The sequence below is a fragment of the Aythya marila genome (assembly GCF_965140915.1).
Source record: "Aythya marila genome assembly, chromosome: Z".
Lineage (NCBI taxonomy): Eukaryota > Metazoa > Chordata > Aves > Anseriformes > Anatidae > Aythya > Aythya marila.
The window spans coordinates 37,886,185-37,906,464 of record NC_139080.1 but is presented as its reverse complement, the minus strand read 5'-3'; the positions used below and the strand labels follow the sequence as shown (position 1 = coordinate 37,906,464).

The window sequence follows — 20,280 nt, the reverse complement described above, 5'->3', positions numbered from 1 at the left end:
ACTCCTCCCAAGAGGACAGGCCCTTTCTCCACATTTCATAGACCATCCTCTTCCTTTTGATCTTATTGATGAGCTCCTTGCTCATCCATGCAGGTTTCCTGCCCCCCTTCCCCAATTTCCTATTCCTCGTTATGCACCAATCCTGAGCATGAAAGAAGTGCTGTTTAAATGTAGCCCAGCTCTCACAAGCACCCTTGCCTTCTAGCAACCTATCCCATGATATACTCCCAAGCAGGTCCCAGAAGAGGTTGAAGTTGGCTCTTCAGAAGTCCAGGGTAGTAATCCTGCTTTTAGCCTTACTTCCTTTGCCTAGTTCCATCTTGAACTCCACCATCTCATGGTCGCTGCATCCCAAGCTGCCCCCTACTTTCACATCCCTAACAAGGCCATCCCTGTTGGTAAGAACAAGGTCCAGGAGCACCCCATGCCTCGTCAGCTACTCCACCACCTGCATCAGACTGCTTGTGCCTGGCTGAGTTGCTTTCCCAGCAGATGTCTGGGTAATTGAAGTCCCCCATGAGGACCAGCACTTGTGATTGAGAGGCTACTAGCAGCTGCTCATAGAAGGCCTCATCGACTTCCTCCTCCTGATCTGGAGACCTGTAGTAGACCCCTACCACCATGTCTCCCATACCAGCCCAACCCTTAATTCTTACCCACAAGCTCTACACTTGTCCTTCACCCTCCCCCAGCTGGAGCTGGGTACATTCTAATTGCTCCCTCACATAAAGGGCAACCCCAACCCCTTGCTTCCACAGCCTGTCTTTCCTAAAGAGGACGTAGCCCTTCATGACTGTGTTCCAGTCATGCGAGCTGTCCCACCATGTCTCAGTGATCACAACGAGATCATGGCACCACGACCAAACACAGATCTCGAGCTTATCCTGTTTATTTCCCATGCTCCGTGAATTGGTGTACAGGCACTTTAGGGAAGTAGCAGGTGCAGTTACCCCTGTGGGGATGCAAGAAGAAGATACTGGACGGGGGATCGGGAATGCTACCCTCTCTGAGGAGCCCTCAGACAATCCTATGGGAGAGCCCAGAAGTTTTTCCCTGTCTTCCACAGTGACAGAAGTGACAACTTCCCCCAGCCCTTCTCTGTCACCTTTAGCTCCCCTCTCTTCCCCCATCAAACCTAGTATAAAGCCCTGGTAATCAGCCCAGAGAGCTTGCTCCCCAAAACACTTGAACCCCACTTGCTCAGTTGGTGTCTGTCCGTAGCCCACACACCCGGCCTCTCAAAGGACGGCCCAAGATCAAAATACCCAAATCCCTGGTCCAGACACCACTCCCTCAGCCAGTCATTTACCTGTCCTGTTCTGTTCCTTTAACTTAACTTAAAATTAACTTTAACACATTAACTTTTAGCACATTAACTTTAACACATTAACATTTAGCACATTAACTTTTGGTTCACTTTCCAGCCTTTTGTTGATAAGTAAGCTGTTTGTATAGTAGTAGCAGCATCAGTAGTAGCAGCAGCACCATTAGTAGTAACAGTCATCATACAGGCATCTTGAGAGAACACTGCTACATATAGGGATGTATTTCTATGCATGCTTATTTTCTTCCTCCATTACTTAGCAGTAGCCACAAGCTGTGGAAATTATTTCTCTCCTCCTTCATCTATCCTTTGCTGCTTCCCCAGGAGGTTATTCATCAGGTACCTATATTTTTTCCAACGTTTCCAAGGCAGAACTCTGTCCATACGTTGATATAGATCTTACAACATGTTAGTACATATTCAAGGTATACCAGTTGCACCAGGTCAATAGCACGCCAGTCATATGGACAATTTGTACTTTCAAAGTAAAGCAGACACATCCTGGCTGCTTTAATTCACATTTTCCTTTTTTACTTTCTTTTCTTTCTGTGTTTTTATGTGGCTGTGCTGTTTGGTGGAGGATATGGTGGGCCTTTTGCATTTTTGTGAATACCCCTTTTCACATTTGTTTAGTGGAGGCAGCAGAACACACTCAATAACCATGATGCAGTTTTAGCTACATCTCTTGTTGCCTTGAAGGAGTCTCTGTAGTTCCCTCCACTTGGGAAAGAAACAGGACTAGAGGCAGGCATCCTAATGGAGCAACAAGACATGCCCCATGTGGAACAAAGAGGCAATGTTAGAAGCACACTATTCCTGTGCCTCTGCAGGTTCTAGGATTTGCAACAGGGAGAGAAATTCTGCCATCTGCATAGCTAGAAAAGGGGAAAGTTTTCCACTCCTAAAAAGTCATCATCAGCCTGGCAGCCCATGGAACATGGACATGCAGTGCTTTCCTAAATTAATTCATGTTTGAGGCAGCACATGGGTTGCAGAAGAAACCAGTGTTGACTGGTTTCCCATGTTGCCCATGATGGAAAAGTAATGGAATTGTCTTGAATACAAATTTTATGCATTATGAAATACTCTATTTTTGGAAAGAATAGCAATGTAAACACAAAGAATAAGAGTTACGAGTTCCATATTTTTCACTGCAAAAAACATAAAAACAGCCTTGTATGTTATTCTTGTCTGACTGTAGTCATCAGATACTCCAATGAATACAAGAAGCCCTTTTATACTGATTTCCTGTTCTCCTTCATTACTTAAACAGGCGTAAAATAATGTATGCCTATAATTGTTCTTATGGGTCTCCAATTGTATTTTTATTTGTTAACCTAAAGAATCAATAAAGATGAATGACATTCATCTCTGAAGTAAATTAACTAAACTTTCTCAAGTTGCACAAGCAATAAATTGTTTTTAAATATTTAAGATGGTGCACTCTTGGAATATTTCTATTTATACTGACACAGATTAAAAAAAGAAAAAAAAAAGTAAAAAGTAGCAATTCAGTAAACACATGGCTCCAGAAGTCAGACACAATTCAATGAAAAAAAAATCCTGTGTTTGAGATGAATCAGTCAATTATATTATCTGTCTACTCCTGATCGATCTTCAAATATTGTGTGCAGCTGTAAAAAGAAGTTATTTAAAGGTGAAACAAAGAAGAAAATAATTTCCTATACAGTTAGAAATTGCTTTGTATCATGCAATAAATATCACATTATATTTAAGAAAAAAATTTTAAATTATGCAAGTATACATTCTGCTTATAAAAATCCTTTCACCTTTTGTATATTGTGATGAAAGAATAAAAAAATGTGAGAAATACTTCTAAAAAGAAACATTATTTTAATAGTCATCTTAGAAAATGTGGCTTTCAACTGCTTATTCTAGAGAAACCAAAAAGTAATTTCAGTAAATCACTTCAGTTCTTCAGGTTATAATGCTCTTCAAAGCATGTTGTCATGATTTCTGTAACATTACGAGAGCCATTTTAATAAGTATCCTGCCTTTCCATGTCTCCTGATTACCTCTCTGCTTATTTCTTTCATTCCCTTTAAAATTGGATCACATCAAAAGCATAAAGAAAACAGATTATTTCTCTTTCTCTCTCTCTCTCTCTTTTTTTTTTTTTTTTTTTTTTTTTTTCAGGAAACAAGAACAATTGACAAGTTTTAACTTAGAACACTGCACCTCAAAAAGCTGAACATAGCATCAGGATGTCTCCTCTACTGAAGTTAAAAGCTGATAATTTATGTTCATCCTACTATATTAATAATCAGATATGAATATATATATACATATATATAGTCCAAAAAAGTCCTGGCTACTCAAAAACTATAGGAAATCAAAATAACGTACCTTATGAAGACTTACAGAGAACACAATAGATCTTTTCTGAAAGACCTCATGTCACAGGATTAGATATTTCTATTTCTACACTCTTTTTATAGGCACGGCAAAAGAGAGAGCAGAATTTCATAGTAACTGTTCTTTTAATTTGATTTCAAGTTCTGGAATTCCAAGAGGTTTTGGCCATTAATATGATTCTTAATTTTCCATTTTCCATTTTGCTATTGATCCCTAACTACATATATCAAGCCCACCAAAATTAGTGCAGCACACAGGAAATGTTAAAATAATGATACAATGACTACAGGCTAGTATTTAGACAGAATTTCACAAAATAGTTAAGAGAATCCAAGCACACGTCTAACATTGAAAGCATTGAAAATGATTGGAGTCTAATAAGTCAAAACAGAAAACTTTCTAATGTTTTGTCTGCTTGTTAATTGCAGAGGCAGGCTTTCAAATTGTCTGTCCAAAGATGCCTAAGTGATTATTTTGTCTTTTTACACTCATAGTAATTGAATTTCAAGTATGAGAAACGTTCCATATCTGACATTTTCTTTGCTAGAGGTCCCTCCCTTCCTATGCGTCCTTCAACTGCCTTTCACCCTTGCAGACTGATTCTATTAAATACCAAAAGTAGTATCATTAACATTTTCCAATTAAACAGTCTAAAGAAAAACACCATTCTTTGAGAGCCTTTTAAAAATCTCAGTCAAATTACTCTATGTAAGTGGGTGAGAGGTTGTTTATTCATTTTGATGGTATCCTCCAGGCAATAGATGAAACCAATGTATGTTGAAATGATGCTGGTTCACTGCAGTTGTCTAGTCATGGTACCAATGCAGGAAATTTCTGAATTACTTTATCTGCTGGGAGGAGGGGGAAATTCCATAGACAAATTTATTCCATAATTCTGTATTTCAAGTGTGGTTTATACTATTGCCTTCAAAATTAGATAACAACAGTTCAAAGATTAAAAGGTCTAATAGAAACCTTGCAAACCTTTTATACATTAATATGACAAGGTTTGTTTTTAATTCTGAAAAGAGAGAACAGGAAAAAAAAAAAAGAAAATAAGCTAGAAAATTCAATAAATGCCCACTGATATAAAATCCATCTCTGTGAATCACATAATTTTTATTATCATGACTGTTATTTTATTCTTTTTTATTTGGCTAACACTATAAATTGAAACAGTGCTTCCAAATTCTTTAAAAACAGCTCTCTGTTAAGCAGCTGACAATGTAAGTTGGATAGGTGTGAAGAAGCAGCACATGGTTAAAAAAAAAAATAAAAAATAGAATGGAACTCAATAGTGGAAAATTCCTTACAATAAATGTTTTTGAAGGAAAGAGTACTTTAAAGTGACAGGAAAGAGTGCAAGTGAAACCAAGTAATAGCATGTTAGAGGGTATTCCATGTGAAACGGTGTATCTCTACAATATTACATAGCATTGGAAGAGTAATTGCTCTCTAAAATGTGAAGTGTTCCTGATAAAAGCCAAATCTTCTGACTGCTTTGAGAGAAATGTGCACAGTCAGATTAATCTTAATACAGAGATAAGGCATAATTGGGGAAGCTGAAATCAGATGTTGAATCAAACAAAACGAAAAATTAATTGGCAAAAGATAGTATTGGCAGAGAAGAATAGAGCTAGGAACAAGGAGAGAAAAGCATAGATAAAACAGTAGTAAAAGCAGAAAGAACAGTGAGGAACAGAGCTGGAAAAAATTGCTATTATTAATAAGACTTGAGAATAAGTAACATATATTAACAGTAAGAACTGAACACCTCATCTGCTATTGAACTACTCCCAGTTGGATGGATCTCCACTGCCTTTGTATTCTCTGTCTGTATGTCACGTATGCTGTGATCTAAAGTTTTATGTGGGCACATACATTTATGCCTGCTTTACTCCTGGAATTTCTTTTATGCAGAAAGATTTTGTTTAGACTAGCTTTCTGCCCAGTCTTGGAGCAGAGCAAGGTAATTTGAATATCAATTTCATCTGGTACATCTCTTGCACGCTAACAAAGCACATGGCAAAGTGAGCAATATCTCTTTCATTGTGTTCACCTGCATGTGTGTGGCAAAACAGCTGATGAATTAACTCCTTTCTGCCACCACCACAAACAGCAGTTCAGGAGAGGTAAGTGAGGGCAACAGGCCATGCCAGCAGCATTAATGGAAGAAGTAGTCATCTTCTGGTGGAGAGCCAATATGCTTTCAGAGAGCCAGCATCCCTTTCAGGATTAAAAAGCGTTTGCTTGCTCATCCTGCCTGGTTTGACTGGCTGGGAAGCAAAACAACAAGATTATTACCCATGAAGAGAGGACAAAATGAGCAGAAAAGCATCCAAAGGATCGTTGGAAATTTCAGAGAAGGGGATGAAGGGGCAAAGTAGTGTCCCAGTTACTTTGACTGGAGGCCAGGGCCAGGAATTGCCTTTCTCTCCTGGGTTTGCTCTGTGGCTGGGGGCAGGTTCTTCCACTTTTTGTCTCCTTGTCTTCACACCAATAAATTGTGATTAATGATACTCATCAGTTTTGTGGGCATTTTCTGATGCTTAATTAGTAACACTTTTGAAAAGCACAAAGGCACCTGGAAGCATCACATGCTTTTGATATTGCTGTTTGTACATTAGAAAGCCTGACGTGTACAACCATTACATTCAGTATATAGAGGGCAGGTTTTGACTGTAGTTAATTCCATAAATCCAGCAGTGTGAGCATTTCCAAGCAGTACACAGAACAAAAGCATTAAGCCAGGCCTGTACATTCTTTGGAACAGGGCCCTGAAAGTCTTCAAGTGCCTTTGTGTGTGGATGGATAGACAGAGTCAGGCAGGCAAGTGGATGTTTGCATGCACAAGGAAAAGACGGCAAGGAAGAATGTATGCTGTATGTATGTGCATATAGTACCTAATAATGCAGTTTTGATTTAGTAACAGCAAATGACCACTCTTAAATCCAATGGTTTGTTTATGAAAGTGCAGGGGAAGGGAGGAAAAGGGAGAAAAAGGAGGAAAAGTAAGATGTGATAGCAACCTGATGTCAGTTTGCATGTTAGCCTGTAGTGTGCTCATGTTTAGGAGGAAAGGGTTGGGCCAGCTCAAGGTGAAGTGCATCTCCCAGGATGTGTTCATACTGCTTACTATTTGTGGGGCACCAAAACATCAGGCTGAGATGAGGGCACAAGGCCGTGGAGCAGGGAGTGAGTGCCAAGCACACTAGCATGGGTGCTGTTGCTACGATACAAGTTTCAGGGTCAGTCTCTGTTTTTCTTCCTTCCTCCCACCCTTTGCTTTTCCCCTCTTATTTGTGCCCATTGCTCTGCCTGAGCCTGGAAGGGGCTACAGGAAGGGGAGCTGATGGGCCTGCTTCAGCAGAGACAGCTCTGCCTGCAGGCCAGAGCTGCTGGTGGGGCAGATGGACACCCATGGGTCACGTCTCACTGTCACAGCACACCAGATCACTTCATGTGATCTGGGTGCATTTGTGTCAAAGAAAGAAGAGGCTTTCGGTTTTAAAGTACCCTAAACTTTTCTTTTCTCCAGACGTGGATGCACTGAAAGCTGTATCACAGACTGCTCTCTGTCTAACTATCTGCAATTCTTTAGACACCTTCAGCTGCAAGTTTTTCAGTCTTTGGTTACAGGTTCTTAACTGCTGCTCATCTCCTGCTGATACTGCATAAAACCTGCCAAAAGTCTTCTTTTGTAGATAGAAGTGAATCTGGATTACTTTCCAAACATTCTGTCAAGAAATTATGCAGCACATAAGCTCCAAAAAGCAGTATTTGTTTTTGTGGCCATTTCTGTACAGGCTTTTGTCTCCTTTTATCCACATATGGTTTGTTTTTCTGAAAAAAAAATAAAATAATTCAAATGTACATTTAAAATAAGGGCACTTAACAGTCAGGAATAGTCCTTTTATTTTATACACAGATCCTAGTGGTTTATTGTGGATGGTTGCTTCATTTTCCTATTGCTTAGCATGAAAAGTAATCTGAGAAAAAAAATATAAAATAACAGGACAAACAATTTTCATACAATTAGGCGTTTCTTTTTAATTATTCATTTCGTTCTAAATGAAGGTGTTTATCTTGTATAGTTGCTATTCAAATCAATGTGCTTGTGCTAATTTAAATGGTAATGTTGACGTAAGTAGGATAATATCTCAACCCCATACTGCTCACTAGTCTGCAACATCCAACATTTTTATCTCCTCTTCTCTCCACAGCACTGCAGTGATAACACTCATCATTGCCAATCAGATATGAATATAGTAGGTGCTTGGAAGAGAGGTTACACTGGAAAAAATGTTGTGGTCACCATCTTGGATGACGGCATTGAAAGAAACCATCCAGACTTGATGCAGAATTATGTGAGTGTTTGCTAGAGTCTGATTTGCTGCTGCATTATTACCGTGCAATAAATTTGCTGCTCATTGGAGGGAGGGAGGAGGGAAGGAAGAAGACTCATACAATGTTTTCCTCAAATTGGAAGGAAAATAGATGAATTTTGATAGTCTGTATTCTTTTAGTTAAGACTATATTCAGCCAGAATGTCTTTAATATCTAGATGCCTTGTGTAGCTGAGTCCTGCGTTTCTGAAGGACCGGGACCAATAAACAGATATTTTTCCTCTTCTCCACAATTATTTTACCTAATATCTTCACACTTGCAGAACTTAAGGAATGGAAATACTCTGCTTTCCAGTTAATGTGAGCAGCTGAAGTCTGTTTTTGACAAATACATTTAGCTAGCAAGACAGTAGCTCTTGTCTCAAAGGCTGTAATGTTAGATGTATTGTTCTATGTGTTCATTTTTAAAGCTAGTTATTGCTGGAAATGATATTAAAGGAAAAGGTTATAACTCAATTAAAAAGAGGTGTAGAATATTTTGTGGTCTTTATAATGAGTCTTTCTAAACTCCAGTGAGCCCCTTCCCAGTTTACAATAAGAGGAGATCAGTGTCCTTTTTTACCATGTCCGGTATTTCATGTCCCATCAGAAAGTTTCTTTTTGCTTGTGGTTCATCATGTTTAAATGATTGTTTTAATATACCTTGGAAGGACTGCATAATGTGAAGAGAAGTTCCTTCTCTAGTGGGTGACTTCTTGTGTTTGTATCTGAACTTAAAGCTGCTCAGAGTGTCACAACCGTGCTTGCTGGAGTGATTTTTCCTGAGTTTCAGGAATAGGCATTACCCAAAAGCACAAGACCTTGGCACCTTGGCAACCTTATTATTTCTCTGAAGTGACATGTGTGAGCTTTATATTTACACAAGATAAAGAAACAACAAATACAGATGTGTTGAGTATAACCAGTGAAGATGACCAGCACAAGGCATGCATACACATTTAGTCCTGTTAGAGTCATAGGCATTGTAAAAAAAACTCTCAACACAGGCTTTTTTCCAGGTAGCATACCATCTTGACAAAACATTTAAGACATAAAGGCAACAATAATATCATTAATAACCCATCAAAAGCTACAGTCTTTTCCACAGTTTAAAGCCATTTATTTTAAATTAGCCACACTTACATCCTTCCCCATGCTGCACGTGGAACTCAGATCTGAAATACATGAGGACTGCATAAATAGAAGTGACAGGCTGTTGCCCTATTTGTCAGTATGTGATTGATCCTAATGCATGCCACATCTTTCTCTTTAATCTTTAAAGTTGTTTAAACAAACAAAGTATTTTACCCTCTCATTGAATGATCCAGATTGTCACTTCATCCCAGTACTGTCCTTCCACTGAATTTAAAGCAGCTATTTATTCCCATACCACCTCCTCTCTCTTTTTCCTCACACCAAGAAGGAATTCCCCCAAAGCAGTACACATTGCTTGTTTGATGACAAATGCCTTCTATATGTCAGATTATTGCTGGTGTGGCTGCAAACAGGAATATTTGAGGTGGATGTGGTAACTGGTTTTGAAAAAATAAGAGATTAAAAAGAACTGCTTGCCATGTCAACACACTGCATGCTACCACATGGATTAATGGAAGCCATACAAACCATCAGATGTTTACTCTATAAACTATTTTCAGCTGTAAGAATCCTGGTAAAATTTGAAGTAGAAATGTGCAGATACCCTCAATATATTTGAAACATTTACACTCCCAAACAAATAGGAATTCAATACATTTGAAGCTGTATTTTTTATATTAATATCCTTAAGAAAATTATATTGTTTCCTGAAACTTCAGTCATCATGCTGCAGATAACTTTTCTTGAATCTTGAAACATTTAGTGAAATCCCAGTTTTGAAAATGAACTCTCTGAAGTTCCAAAAGTTTCTTAGAAGGTTTTTTGGTTTAATGAAACTGCACTTTCTATTTCCCCTATGCAACTGAACTATGGCTTTTCAGAGCATTCATTATTCTCTTCCTTTTTCCAAAGATAAAATAAAATCTGTAAATCCCATTATTATTAAATACATAATCCTTTCCTAAAAAAATGCAATCATCATAAAACCGCAGGAATGTTAGTTAACCTAATGACTCTCTTGTACAAACCTGCTGAAGAATGTATAGGCTACATGACTCAATGACTAATTAATGAGAAACTGATTTTATTTCTCCTGTTGGCTACAGGATTCGCAGGCCAGTTTTGATGTCAATGGAAATGATTTTGACCCTATGCCTCGATATGATGCCAGCAACGAGAACAAGTAAGGCACTATGACACTCATGACACTTTCAATGTAGTTCCTCAAGTAGAGCATACAAGTTCTTCTGTGAAAGCCGGGAAAACTTGAATCCCCATAAGGCAGCATGACTTGTATTTAAATCTTTGTGAAATATGTATTTATGTCTCTTCCATGCACATTGCATGACACTTACTCTTTGAATGCATTTGGAGCAATCCAAAACCACATAAAAATTAGTCTGAGAGTTCTGGGTGCATGAAAGGAAACATTTTCAATCCCTTTGGGATGCAGAATATAAAGTGGTGGCTCTTACCTTTCTTAGATACTACTTCAGTGAGTTATTGGCAGGTTGTTAAGTGTAACAACTGTCTTGGCTTCTGACTTCCTTTAACTTCATAGACTTTGAGTTTTGAAGAAAAAAAAAAAGTTAGTGGTGATTTACCTTTCTAATATTTTCTAATACTTTCAGTCTTAACCTCATGGAGATTTTACACATAGAAATTTGCTAGAAACCATATAAACCCAGGAATAGCAATTCTGCCTAGTTATGATATCTGTGTCATGTGACTGTCTGAATATATCAGCATGAGTGATATGTTTCTCCTTCAAAGCACTTCCTGGTATTTGTCATTCTAGCTCTGCTCTTTGGATGTACTATTGTGAAGTCTTGGGGACAAACTCACAGGGCTCAGGAAGAGGGCCACCATTCTGTCCCCATGGGTATTTCTAAGTGCAGTTGGTAAAGTTGTTTTACTAGGTACTTGTGCAGTGATTTCACTCGGCAGGCAGCTCAGTACCACAGAGCTGCTTGCTCACTCTCTCAGGGTAGGATGGAGGAGAGAATTGGAAAGGTGGAAGTGAGAGAACTCATGGGTTGGGATAAAGATAGTTCACTAGGCAAACCAAAAGCTGGGCACACAAGCAAAGTCAAACAAGGAATTCATTTGCTGCTCCATTGAGAGACAGGTGTTCAGCCACATCCAGGAAAGCAGGACTCAGCATGCATAGTGGCTTCGTGGGAAGACAAATGCCATCACTCCCAATGTCCCCCTTTTCCTCCTTCTTTACCACATCTTTTATTAATGAGCATGATGTCATATGATATGGAATATCCCTGTGGTCAGTCTGGACCTGGCTGTGTCCCCTTCCACCTCCTGTTGCATTCCTAGTTTCTTCAGTGGCAAGGCAGCACAAGAAGCAGAAAAAATGTTTGACTCTGTGCAAGCACTGCTCTGCAAGAACTGAAAACATCAGCGTGTTAGCACCATTTTCATCAAAAATCCAAAACACAGAATCAAACAAGCCTCTGTGAAGAAAATTACTATTGTCACAACCAAAGCCACGACAACTTGGCATAAAGAAATACCTTTCTGTGGAATTACATGTATTAGAGGAAGGGGATCCTTCTAGTTGTCAACATGCTGTATGTACATACTGTTTCCTTGAGGTCTGGTGTTCTTTATTGTGGAAAGCATTTGATATTACCTGCCTACAGAAGAGAGAATACAGGAGGTGAAACTTTGTTCTTTACAGACGTCAAGTGCTTTTGGATACATGTTTTTTTGTTGTTGTTGTTGTTTGTTTGTTTGTTTTTTAATTTTAATTTTTATTTTTGTTTGGTTTTGGTAGAGTTTTTTTTTTCTTTTTTTTCCCTTGCAATCTCACAAACTTTTTCCAGAAGAATACAGCAAGAGTGAGCTAACTCACTGGGAGTCAACAGAAAACTTAGCCTTGGCTTGACTGGAGGAAGCAATTGGAGCAATGCTGGACCACACTTTGATGGGAGAATGCTCTTCTGGTCAATATAGGAGGGAAAATACATAAACATGCTGAACAACAGGACCTTATTACACATAGCTGCCAGTTACATATACATGCACTCATCTTACAGTGAGTCTCAAGGACCTGTCATAGTTGCTTTCATTATATGAAATAAATATGAAAATTAAGGCAAATTCTGCTGAATACTTGCCTGGTTAGTCAGCCTGATCCTTTCTGGTAGGCTGAGATATGAAATCTGTGAGGATTTAACTCTTTAAAAAACATATAAATAAATATACATATATACATGACTAGAAATCCTGTTTAGCATAAAAAATAGTATGTCAGTATTAATCTGAATAGTAATAATAGTTTATTTATTTGGGACTGCAATCAGCATCTGTTCTCATTCAGTTGTTCTTATTTGATGCTGTTTGCTTATTGCCAAATATTTTTGTGTAGAAACAAGTACATGCAAGAACTGTTTCTTCCCCTTTTGCCCCTTAGGCATATCTTTCTCATCCTATTTTCATACAGAATCTCAGTTTACTGAATCATATCTGCCTCTTCTTCACTAGAAATCTCCTGAAGCAAGAGTACCATGAGAGAATATATAGATAAATTCAATAACACCCTTTGCTTTGAAATGTGTAAATATTCTGCACGTGCAGACTAGTTTAAGTTATGCAAGGAAGAAAACACTAATGTGGAACAAATGGTTGAAAGACCCAGTGGCTGTATTGACTCAGTTAAGTTAGTGACAAACCAAAGATTTCAGAACCAGATGCTTGTAATGAAAATGCTTATGCTACATCAAAGTTTTTAGGACATATCCTGAAGACGCACATTCATTGAAACAGAGGAATGAATAAAAAAGTCTATAAATTCTTGCTCTTTCAAAAGCTTTTTTTTTTTTTTTAATTGAGGAATTTCATGTGCTGTTATTATTTTAGCCTTAGAGGTGGGCTGTCATTGGTGTCAAAAAGTTAGAATCAGCAAATGTGCTATAAATGTTTTGGTAGGTAATAAAAGAAGTCTCTGTTTTGGTGTATGATAAGTCTCAGAACTGCCAGCAAGGTTTTTAAGAATATGAGTCACCTTAAAATAGAGTATGAACATAAGATTGTAAATTGTTTGCAGCCCAGGGCCCGTAGGCATTGCGACTCATTTTGCTGCAACAACTAATTTGTGTGGCTGACCACTTCAGCATCAGCCCTAGCTTTGAACTGGTTGTCTGAATTACGGACCCATACAAAGATGCTGGCAGAGCAAAGCTGTGGTTACATGGTCACCTCAAATGGCTGGTGACCTGTACTCCTTACCTCGTGTATGTTCATTCCTCCTGTCTTTCCCAAATCATCATGTAGTTCTCCAGAGTAGGGAACTAATAAAGATGAAAATTGTGCTAGCAACAACAAATTTCATTTTCAGCCAGGTCAAGTAGGTACCTCATTCGGCTCAGCCTGAGGTCGGAGGAGAACTAGACAGGCACAAATAGGGAAAATGAAGCATGGCCTGAACCTCTTACTGTAAAGGCTGGGTTTACTGAGATAAGATGACTGTATGATAATGCCCCAAGCAGCTACAACTGTTGTCCGTGGAACTGCCTGTGATGGGTGGGCAGTTGCTGGCAGTAGCCTCCAAGGAGTTTAGAGAAAAGATGTGACAGTCAGTCTGGCCCTCAGCTGAGTTGCCAGTTTGCATCACAGCACATCGCTCTCCACTACTGTCCTACAAACACACTTTGGGGACTCACCCTGGCTCATCTACATGATGATGCTCCTGTCCCCAGAGCTGGAACATGGTGAGGGTGCACTCAGAGGTCTCCCAGTTCAGTTGGCTTTCCAGGGATTCGCCATCTTTGGCACTGCAAGGACATGATCTCCAGCTGGGAGTCACAGATGAATCTTTTCATTTAGCTAACTACCAAAGCCATCAATTTTTTTTTTACAAAGCATATCCAGAGAAGAAAGGCTGCTTTCTGTATTGTTGCTAGTTAGAGTTTTTTATGTAAGATAACACTGGGCAGATTCATTTCTCCCAGGGATGAAGGATTTGAACTTTCTGACCCTACGTCTCAGGTGAAAGCACTCAGACCCTAGGTTCTGAGGTGAAATGTGATGGTAGGAGGGCAGGCACAGCACTTCATCAGCCTTTTCAGGACCCACGGCTGTCAGTGTAGAATCAGCTGCTGGACACAGAGGTAACAGAACATGCTTTCAGTATAAGGTTACTTGGCTGCCTAACTGCTTAAAGGCTCAATATTTCTAATTATCAGATACACTTAGCCTGGAAAGCAGCACCTAATTACCTTCAGATTGTGAGTCTGTTGATCCTTCCCTAATTCCCACTGGATTCAGCAAAAATTAAATATCTACATAGGCAATGAAAAGTACTGATAGGAGTCTGTCTATATTTTTAGGTGTCTAAAGTGTCTTTAGATATCAGGACAGGAATTGTGCTTATCCAGTGTATGTGGTCATTTGGCACTAGGTATCTCAAGTTGTGCCTGGAAGTTGAGGTAACCACAACCAGGGAGCATTCTGAAAGCCATACTTTGCAAAGACTTTGCAATGTGCAGGATCAATTCAGTTGATTCCTGCCTCCTGCTATAGCAACTGAATAACATTGCGTAATGGACATTTGTGTTTTCCAGTAAAGGTGGGGACATATAAATTCACTATCATTTCATGAAATGGTCTAGTTTATTCTGTTTCATTTTGTAACCCAATGTTAAGGGATGGAATCATAGGGTAAAAAGTTCTGTAAAAAATAAGCAGGTGTCTCTGGGCAGCATTGCACAGAGCTGTACGCATTGGGGTACTGGGTCTGTTTGCTAGCTTTTCACTTTTAATTAGTAGTGAATGCTTTCTGTTGCCAAGACTTATTAGTGAGGAAAATGGAATGAGAAAAAAAAATAACTGAGGCTTTATGAAGAGACTGTTGATAACCAGAGTGGCACTTTCCAAAATGATTTTTTTGAAGTTAAAACTTCAGTTAAATCTTCTATTAGCTAAAGAGAATAGGAGGCTAGAAAGAAACATTAGATTAATCTTTCAAGGCTTGTAGTCAAAATCAGGGTGGGACGATAGTTTCTTTAACTACTATGGTATGTAGGAGTCCTGCCAGAAGTTTACTTTGGTTTCTACAAATTGGCAGCAACTCATGAAGCTTGTAAATGGTACAGGCCTATACTAGAACTTCCTTTTGCTCAGAGGCTAGAGACAGCAGTCAGCTGTGGATGAAGTCATTCCTGCTATGCAAAGCATCTTGTTTTGGTTTACTGCTGAGTGCTGCTGCTTAATTTTTTTTCTGTTATCCCATCATTACCTTTAAACACCCATGTTAAAAAAATCTGCACATTGCTAGTCACAGGTCCTTGAACAGAAAGCAGATGGGCTCACTGAAATTGTAGTATGCACACTGTGCAGCTACAGAAAGAAAACAGAAATTTTTTTAGAATTAAAATGCTTTGTTATTCTGACCAAAAAAAAAATAATTAAAAAAAAAATGTTTTTCATGAGAAATTTCTTGTGCTGATATTTTAGAGCTTAGGTCTTGCTCTACTAACAGGTACTTTCTAAAAGAGGACTTTTTTAAAAACTCCAATCAGTAAGCTTTGATGCAACCAGTTGGCTTTGATGCAATTTGTATTAAACTTAGGTAAGAAAAAATAAAAGTAAGCTGTCATTTCTGTTCTGGATACAATGAGTCAGTCTTTTGAATGTCTCTTCAACATTTTTCAGCAGTGGAGCCCATTACATTAATAACTTGTTTAAATAACCTTCTCAATGATTTTTTAATGAGACAGCAATTTTTGCCATTCAAAAGTTATAAGAAACACAAGCTATTCTTTGATTTACTTGATGTACTATTCGCTAAACTTTGCAGTATTCAGACAGCTTTACATCTTACCTCACAATAGCAAAAAAATTAACGAGTTAATGACTTTCAGTCCTGCTTGATGTAGCATATTGACATTGTTTTTCAGTGGCAGACCAATACATCCATTTCAATTCATTGCTACTTTCTTCTCCCGGTCACATCAATGAATGTAGTTGCTCAATAAAATGCCAAAGGCTTAATTTTATTCCAGCAGTGACAAGCTGATTGTTTATACCAGATGCTTATGTGAAAGACCTGTAGTACATCCTAAGTCATTTAATCAGAAGGGACACTAGATATTAGACAGGCAGATCAGCTTCTGTTGTCCTCTGGATTGTCAATAAAGTAGAAGTAAAAAGCTTCAGTGACACTCTTCAGAGCAGGTGTCTGAAGAGCACAGTCGAACACGGGGAACCTGACGTCTCGCACTGCTGGTTGGAAAGATCATCTCAAAAAAGGTTCCCATCATAGCAGTGTAATAGAAAAGGGTGCTGACAAGTGGGGGTACCTGTCTGTACAGTTTGTACACTCTGATTGCCAGTATGCAGCTATTACTATTATTTTGCACTGGCTGTATCACGTGTTGAACTCAAAACATGGGGAAAGAGGGGTAACTAAGCAGTACTGAGAAGCACTGCTGTACCATCTTGTGCTGTATCTTTTGTGTGAAAAAAACAAGGCTGCTGTCAAATGACTAGTCACAACAACAAAGAATTCAGCAAAGGCTTAGACTAGTCACTGTTTTTTTTTTCATTTGTTTGTGCTTAAGTCTTTCAAGCACTGAACTGCAGATACCGAGGTTCACACCTACAGGGAAGGCCTGGAAAACCCAGTGCTTAAGGTGTGCAAAGAGGCTGAACTCTGGATAATTTGGAACGATGTATCATCTCTCAGGATACGGCTGAGGATTTCAGAGAGAAACTCCATTCTTAGTGTCTGCTGTTTTTGTGTACTATGATTCTTCAACTTGACTTTCTTCTGCAGCTTCTAGAGGCTTAAAACCCAAAGAATTCATGATTCTGTCATCTGACAGAATGTCTTCTGTCCAATGACAGTGAAGTGTCACTGATAACAGATACATTTTCCTCAAAAAGGGGGTGATTTAGAGTATTACCACATGGCAATGTGGTACTGTTCACAGAATTGCAGAATCATAGAATATCCTGAGTAGGAAGAGACCTACAAGGATTATCAAGTCCAACTTCTGGCTCCACACAGTTCTACCCAAAAATCAAACCACATCTGAGAGCATTGTACAAACACTTCTTGAAGGCCCACAGGCTTGGTGCTGTGACCACTGCCCTAGCTTGTCCCAGTCAGTGCCTGACCACCCTCTTGGTGAAGAACTTGCAAGTCTTGCACAAGTTTGAGGTTGTCTGGGAGCTGTTTCACATTAAAGACAACTGGCCCCAAAATGGAGCCCTGCAGAACTTCACTAGTGACTGGCCATCAGCCTGATGTATCCCCATTAACTCTAAACCTTTGAGGCCAACGCATCAGCCAATGGCACGGCTTTTGCCATGGAAAAAGCCATGGCATTTTCATAGCCATCATACTATGCATTTGTCTAGCTGTAGGATGGATGTTTTGTCCAGAAGGGTACCGTGAGAAACAGTATCATGCATATTGCTGAAATCTGGAAATACTACATCAGCTCACTTCCCTTGGTCAACTAGGCTGGATGACCTTGTCATAAAAAGAAATTAAGTTCATTAAGCAGTACCTTCCTCTTGTGAACTTGTGTTGGCTATAACCAATGACTCCATTGTCCTTCAGGTGTTTTTCATTAGCTCCCAGAATAATTTTCTCCATAATTTTACCAGGCATTGAAGTGAGACTGACAGACCTTTAACTACCACGCTCTTGCCCTTCTTGAAAATTGGAACAACATTTGCCAGCTTTCAGGTAACTGGGACCTCCCCAGATTCCCAAGACCATTGAAAAATAGTTGAGAAAGGTCCCACGATGACATCAGCCAGCTCAGGGAGGAATCCCATGAGGCCCCATAGACTTCTGTGCATCCAGCTGGGGCAGGAAATCTTGGTGGGAGTTTCAAGTACCAATGACTAAGTGTCAGGTATCTAGTATCTAAATATGCACTGTCACTGCTTGTTTAATGGATATCAGTCAGGATTTTCAGGAAAGTGCAGATTTTGGACTTTTTCCCCATGAATTGGTGAAGTATTCATTTGTGAAGCCAATTAATACAGACATTGATGGTATAGAAGCTACAGTCAGAACTTGCAGTCCTGCTATATCATGTTTTGGTTTTAAACTCACTACCGTTATGACCAATATACTATTGCACTCCAATTTTAGCAGATGTTACTGATGAAGTAGAGTTCAATCTGTGTCAGCTTATAGTGAGATTCGACACATTTTACGAGGGGAAGTGGTTGTGATTCATCAGCTAGCCTCCAAGTCAATTATGATCTAGTGACCCAACCAAATGCCTAGGGGCATCATGTAGCATAAAGATCATGAGATATTAGATCTGTGTCACTTGCCAGTTGCCATTGTTAAAGGTCCCAGTGTAGTAATTGTAGGAATAAGTGAGGTAAATATCATCTTAACACTCAGCTTGCAGAATCATTCTGTGCTGAAGTAGGCTTACTTTACAGATTCATTTGAAGCACATTTTTCCCTTCCTGTTTTAACTGTTGTTTGGAGTCCCTGTATGTTGTTACCAAATGAACAGTCCTGTCATTTAGATGGCCATACCTCAGAGGTAATCTTCATGCATCCTTTGTTTTCTTCGGATGAGGATTGAGAAACTTGATGCACATCTGAAAACCTTCTGGAGAAAACTTACTTTCCTTAAATAAAAAATGTTGTATAAATGAATTCCCATTTTTCTTTTAATCTAAAGCAGGTTTTTTAACAAAAATCAAAGTTCAACAGGAATTCCAACTGTTCACAGAAGAAAATACTCATCCTTTTTCATTACCTTGGTATAGGTTGTTGAGCGGTATTTCTCATCACATAACTGTTGTTTGAAGAGCAGTGCTGTTCCTTTTCAGAATGTGTAAGATTCTTGTGATCTCAAATGTTCAACCACATCTCTACAGGAAAGCCTTTTTCCTGTTTCTAATTATTGAAATACCAGACAATGAGCTCACAAATAAGATGACATTCTGAATCATTATGCAATTCCTTCTATTTGTTGTATGTAAATAATTGATAGCAATGAGTCAGATCTTCCATTTCATTTCAAAGTCAAATATAGGAAGGATATAAACTTTCATATTTATTGTATTTTTGGTGCTCTCTTTTCTGAATTTCACGGAGAGTTGGAAATTGAAGTTTTTGTTGCATTATGTTTTGTTTTGTTTTACAGAAGGTCTTTTTCCTGGAGTTGGTATTTCCTCTAAGTATGTGTCTATATTTTGAGGTTTTGAACTTTGGTGGAGAGAGTCCAGTAGACAACCATTGATTCAGTAAAATCACTAAAAGTTTCAGGTTGCATGCATTTGCACATCAGAGGTCTACAACCAAGCAGAATTTGAGAGCAAAAACACATTTCTTTATGTTGTCCCCCTTTCACGTTGTAGTTATTAGAGAAAGTTTTAGAGTGAATCTGTATTGTGTGTTTGGTAATTGGTTTTGCCAGCTAACTTCACAATAGTCAGCTCAGTCAGAAGTACAAAATGTGGTTCATTGAGACTTCTCAGCCAGCATGTACAAAAACAAAATACAGGATTTATTCCCCTTTTAATAGTTGTAGCATTAAAAGCAAACCTCTAATTACAAGTTTGATAAAGCAATTTTGAATCTGGTATCAAAAGCTTTTTAAATCAAGCTTTTTTTTTCTAAATAACATGCTTTTAAAAAATGAGCTCTGCAAAGTTATGCTATGAGCAACATCTTAATGGATTTAATAGATGTTTTTGTAAGACATTTTCAGGATAAAACTTTCAGATGTAGCTTTTTATTGCAAATGAAAAAGTATGTATCTATGTAGGTTTATTGCTGTAGGCAGGTTTTTTATTTCTAGCTTTGTTTTGCATTACTGTGATTTTGTAATTTTTCTTAAAGATACACAGTCAAATTACTATGTTTGACACTTTAAGCAAAGTGAGATAGATCTCTTGAAGGCAACATACTGTTTTTTTCCCAAAGGAAAGCAATAAAGGTAGAGAATTTCAGATGCAGAAGTAAAGAAATTGGTATCCATCATAAATGCAGATTGTGCTGCTGGGATCCATACTAAAGAAGTTAACCTGCTTTGAAAATTATTTGTATTGCTGTAGAGTGCTAAAGCTTCATCAAATCTTGGATTTTATTAAGCCAAG

The 20,280-nt window shown here is 38.5% G+C and overlaps 1 protein-coding gene across 2 annotated transcripts in view; it reads left to right on the top strand.

Moving 5' to 3' along the window:
* PCSK5 (proprotein convertase subtilisin/kexin type 5) overlaps positions 1-20,280 on the top strand; it is a 253,825-nt gene that overhangs the window by 66,005 nt on the left and 167,540 nt on the right. For both annotated transcript variants that reach the window (XM_082784364.1, XM_082784365.1), the window contains exons 4-5: positions 7,924-8,067; positions 10,287-10,363. In XM_082784364.1, the coding sequence (XP_082640490.1) occupies positions 7,924-8,067; positions 10,287-10,363 (221 nt within the window). The remainder of the gene's footprint in view (positions 1-7,923; positions 8,068-10,286; positions 10,364-20,280) is intronic.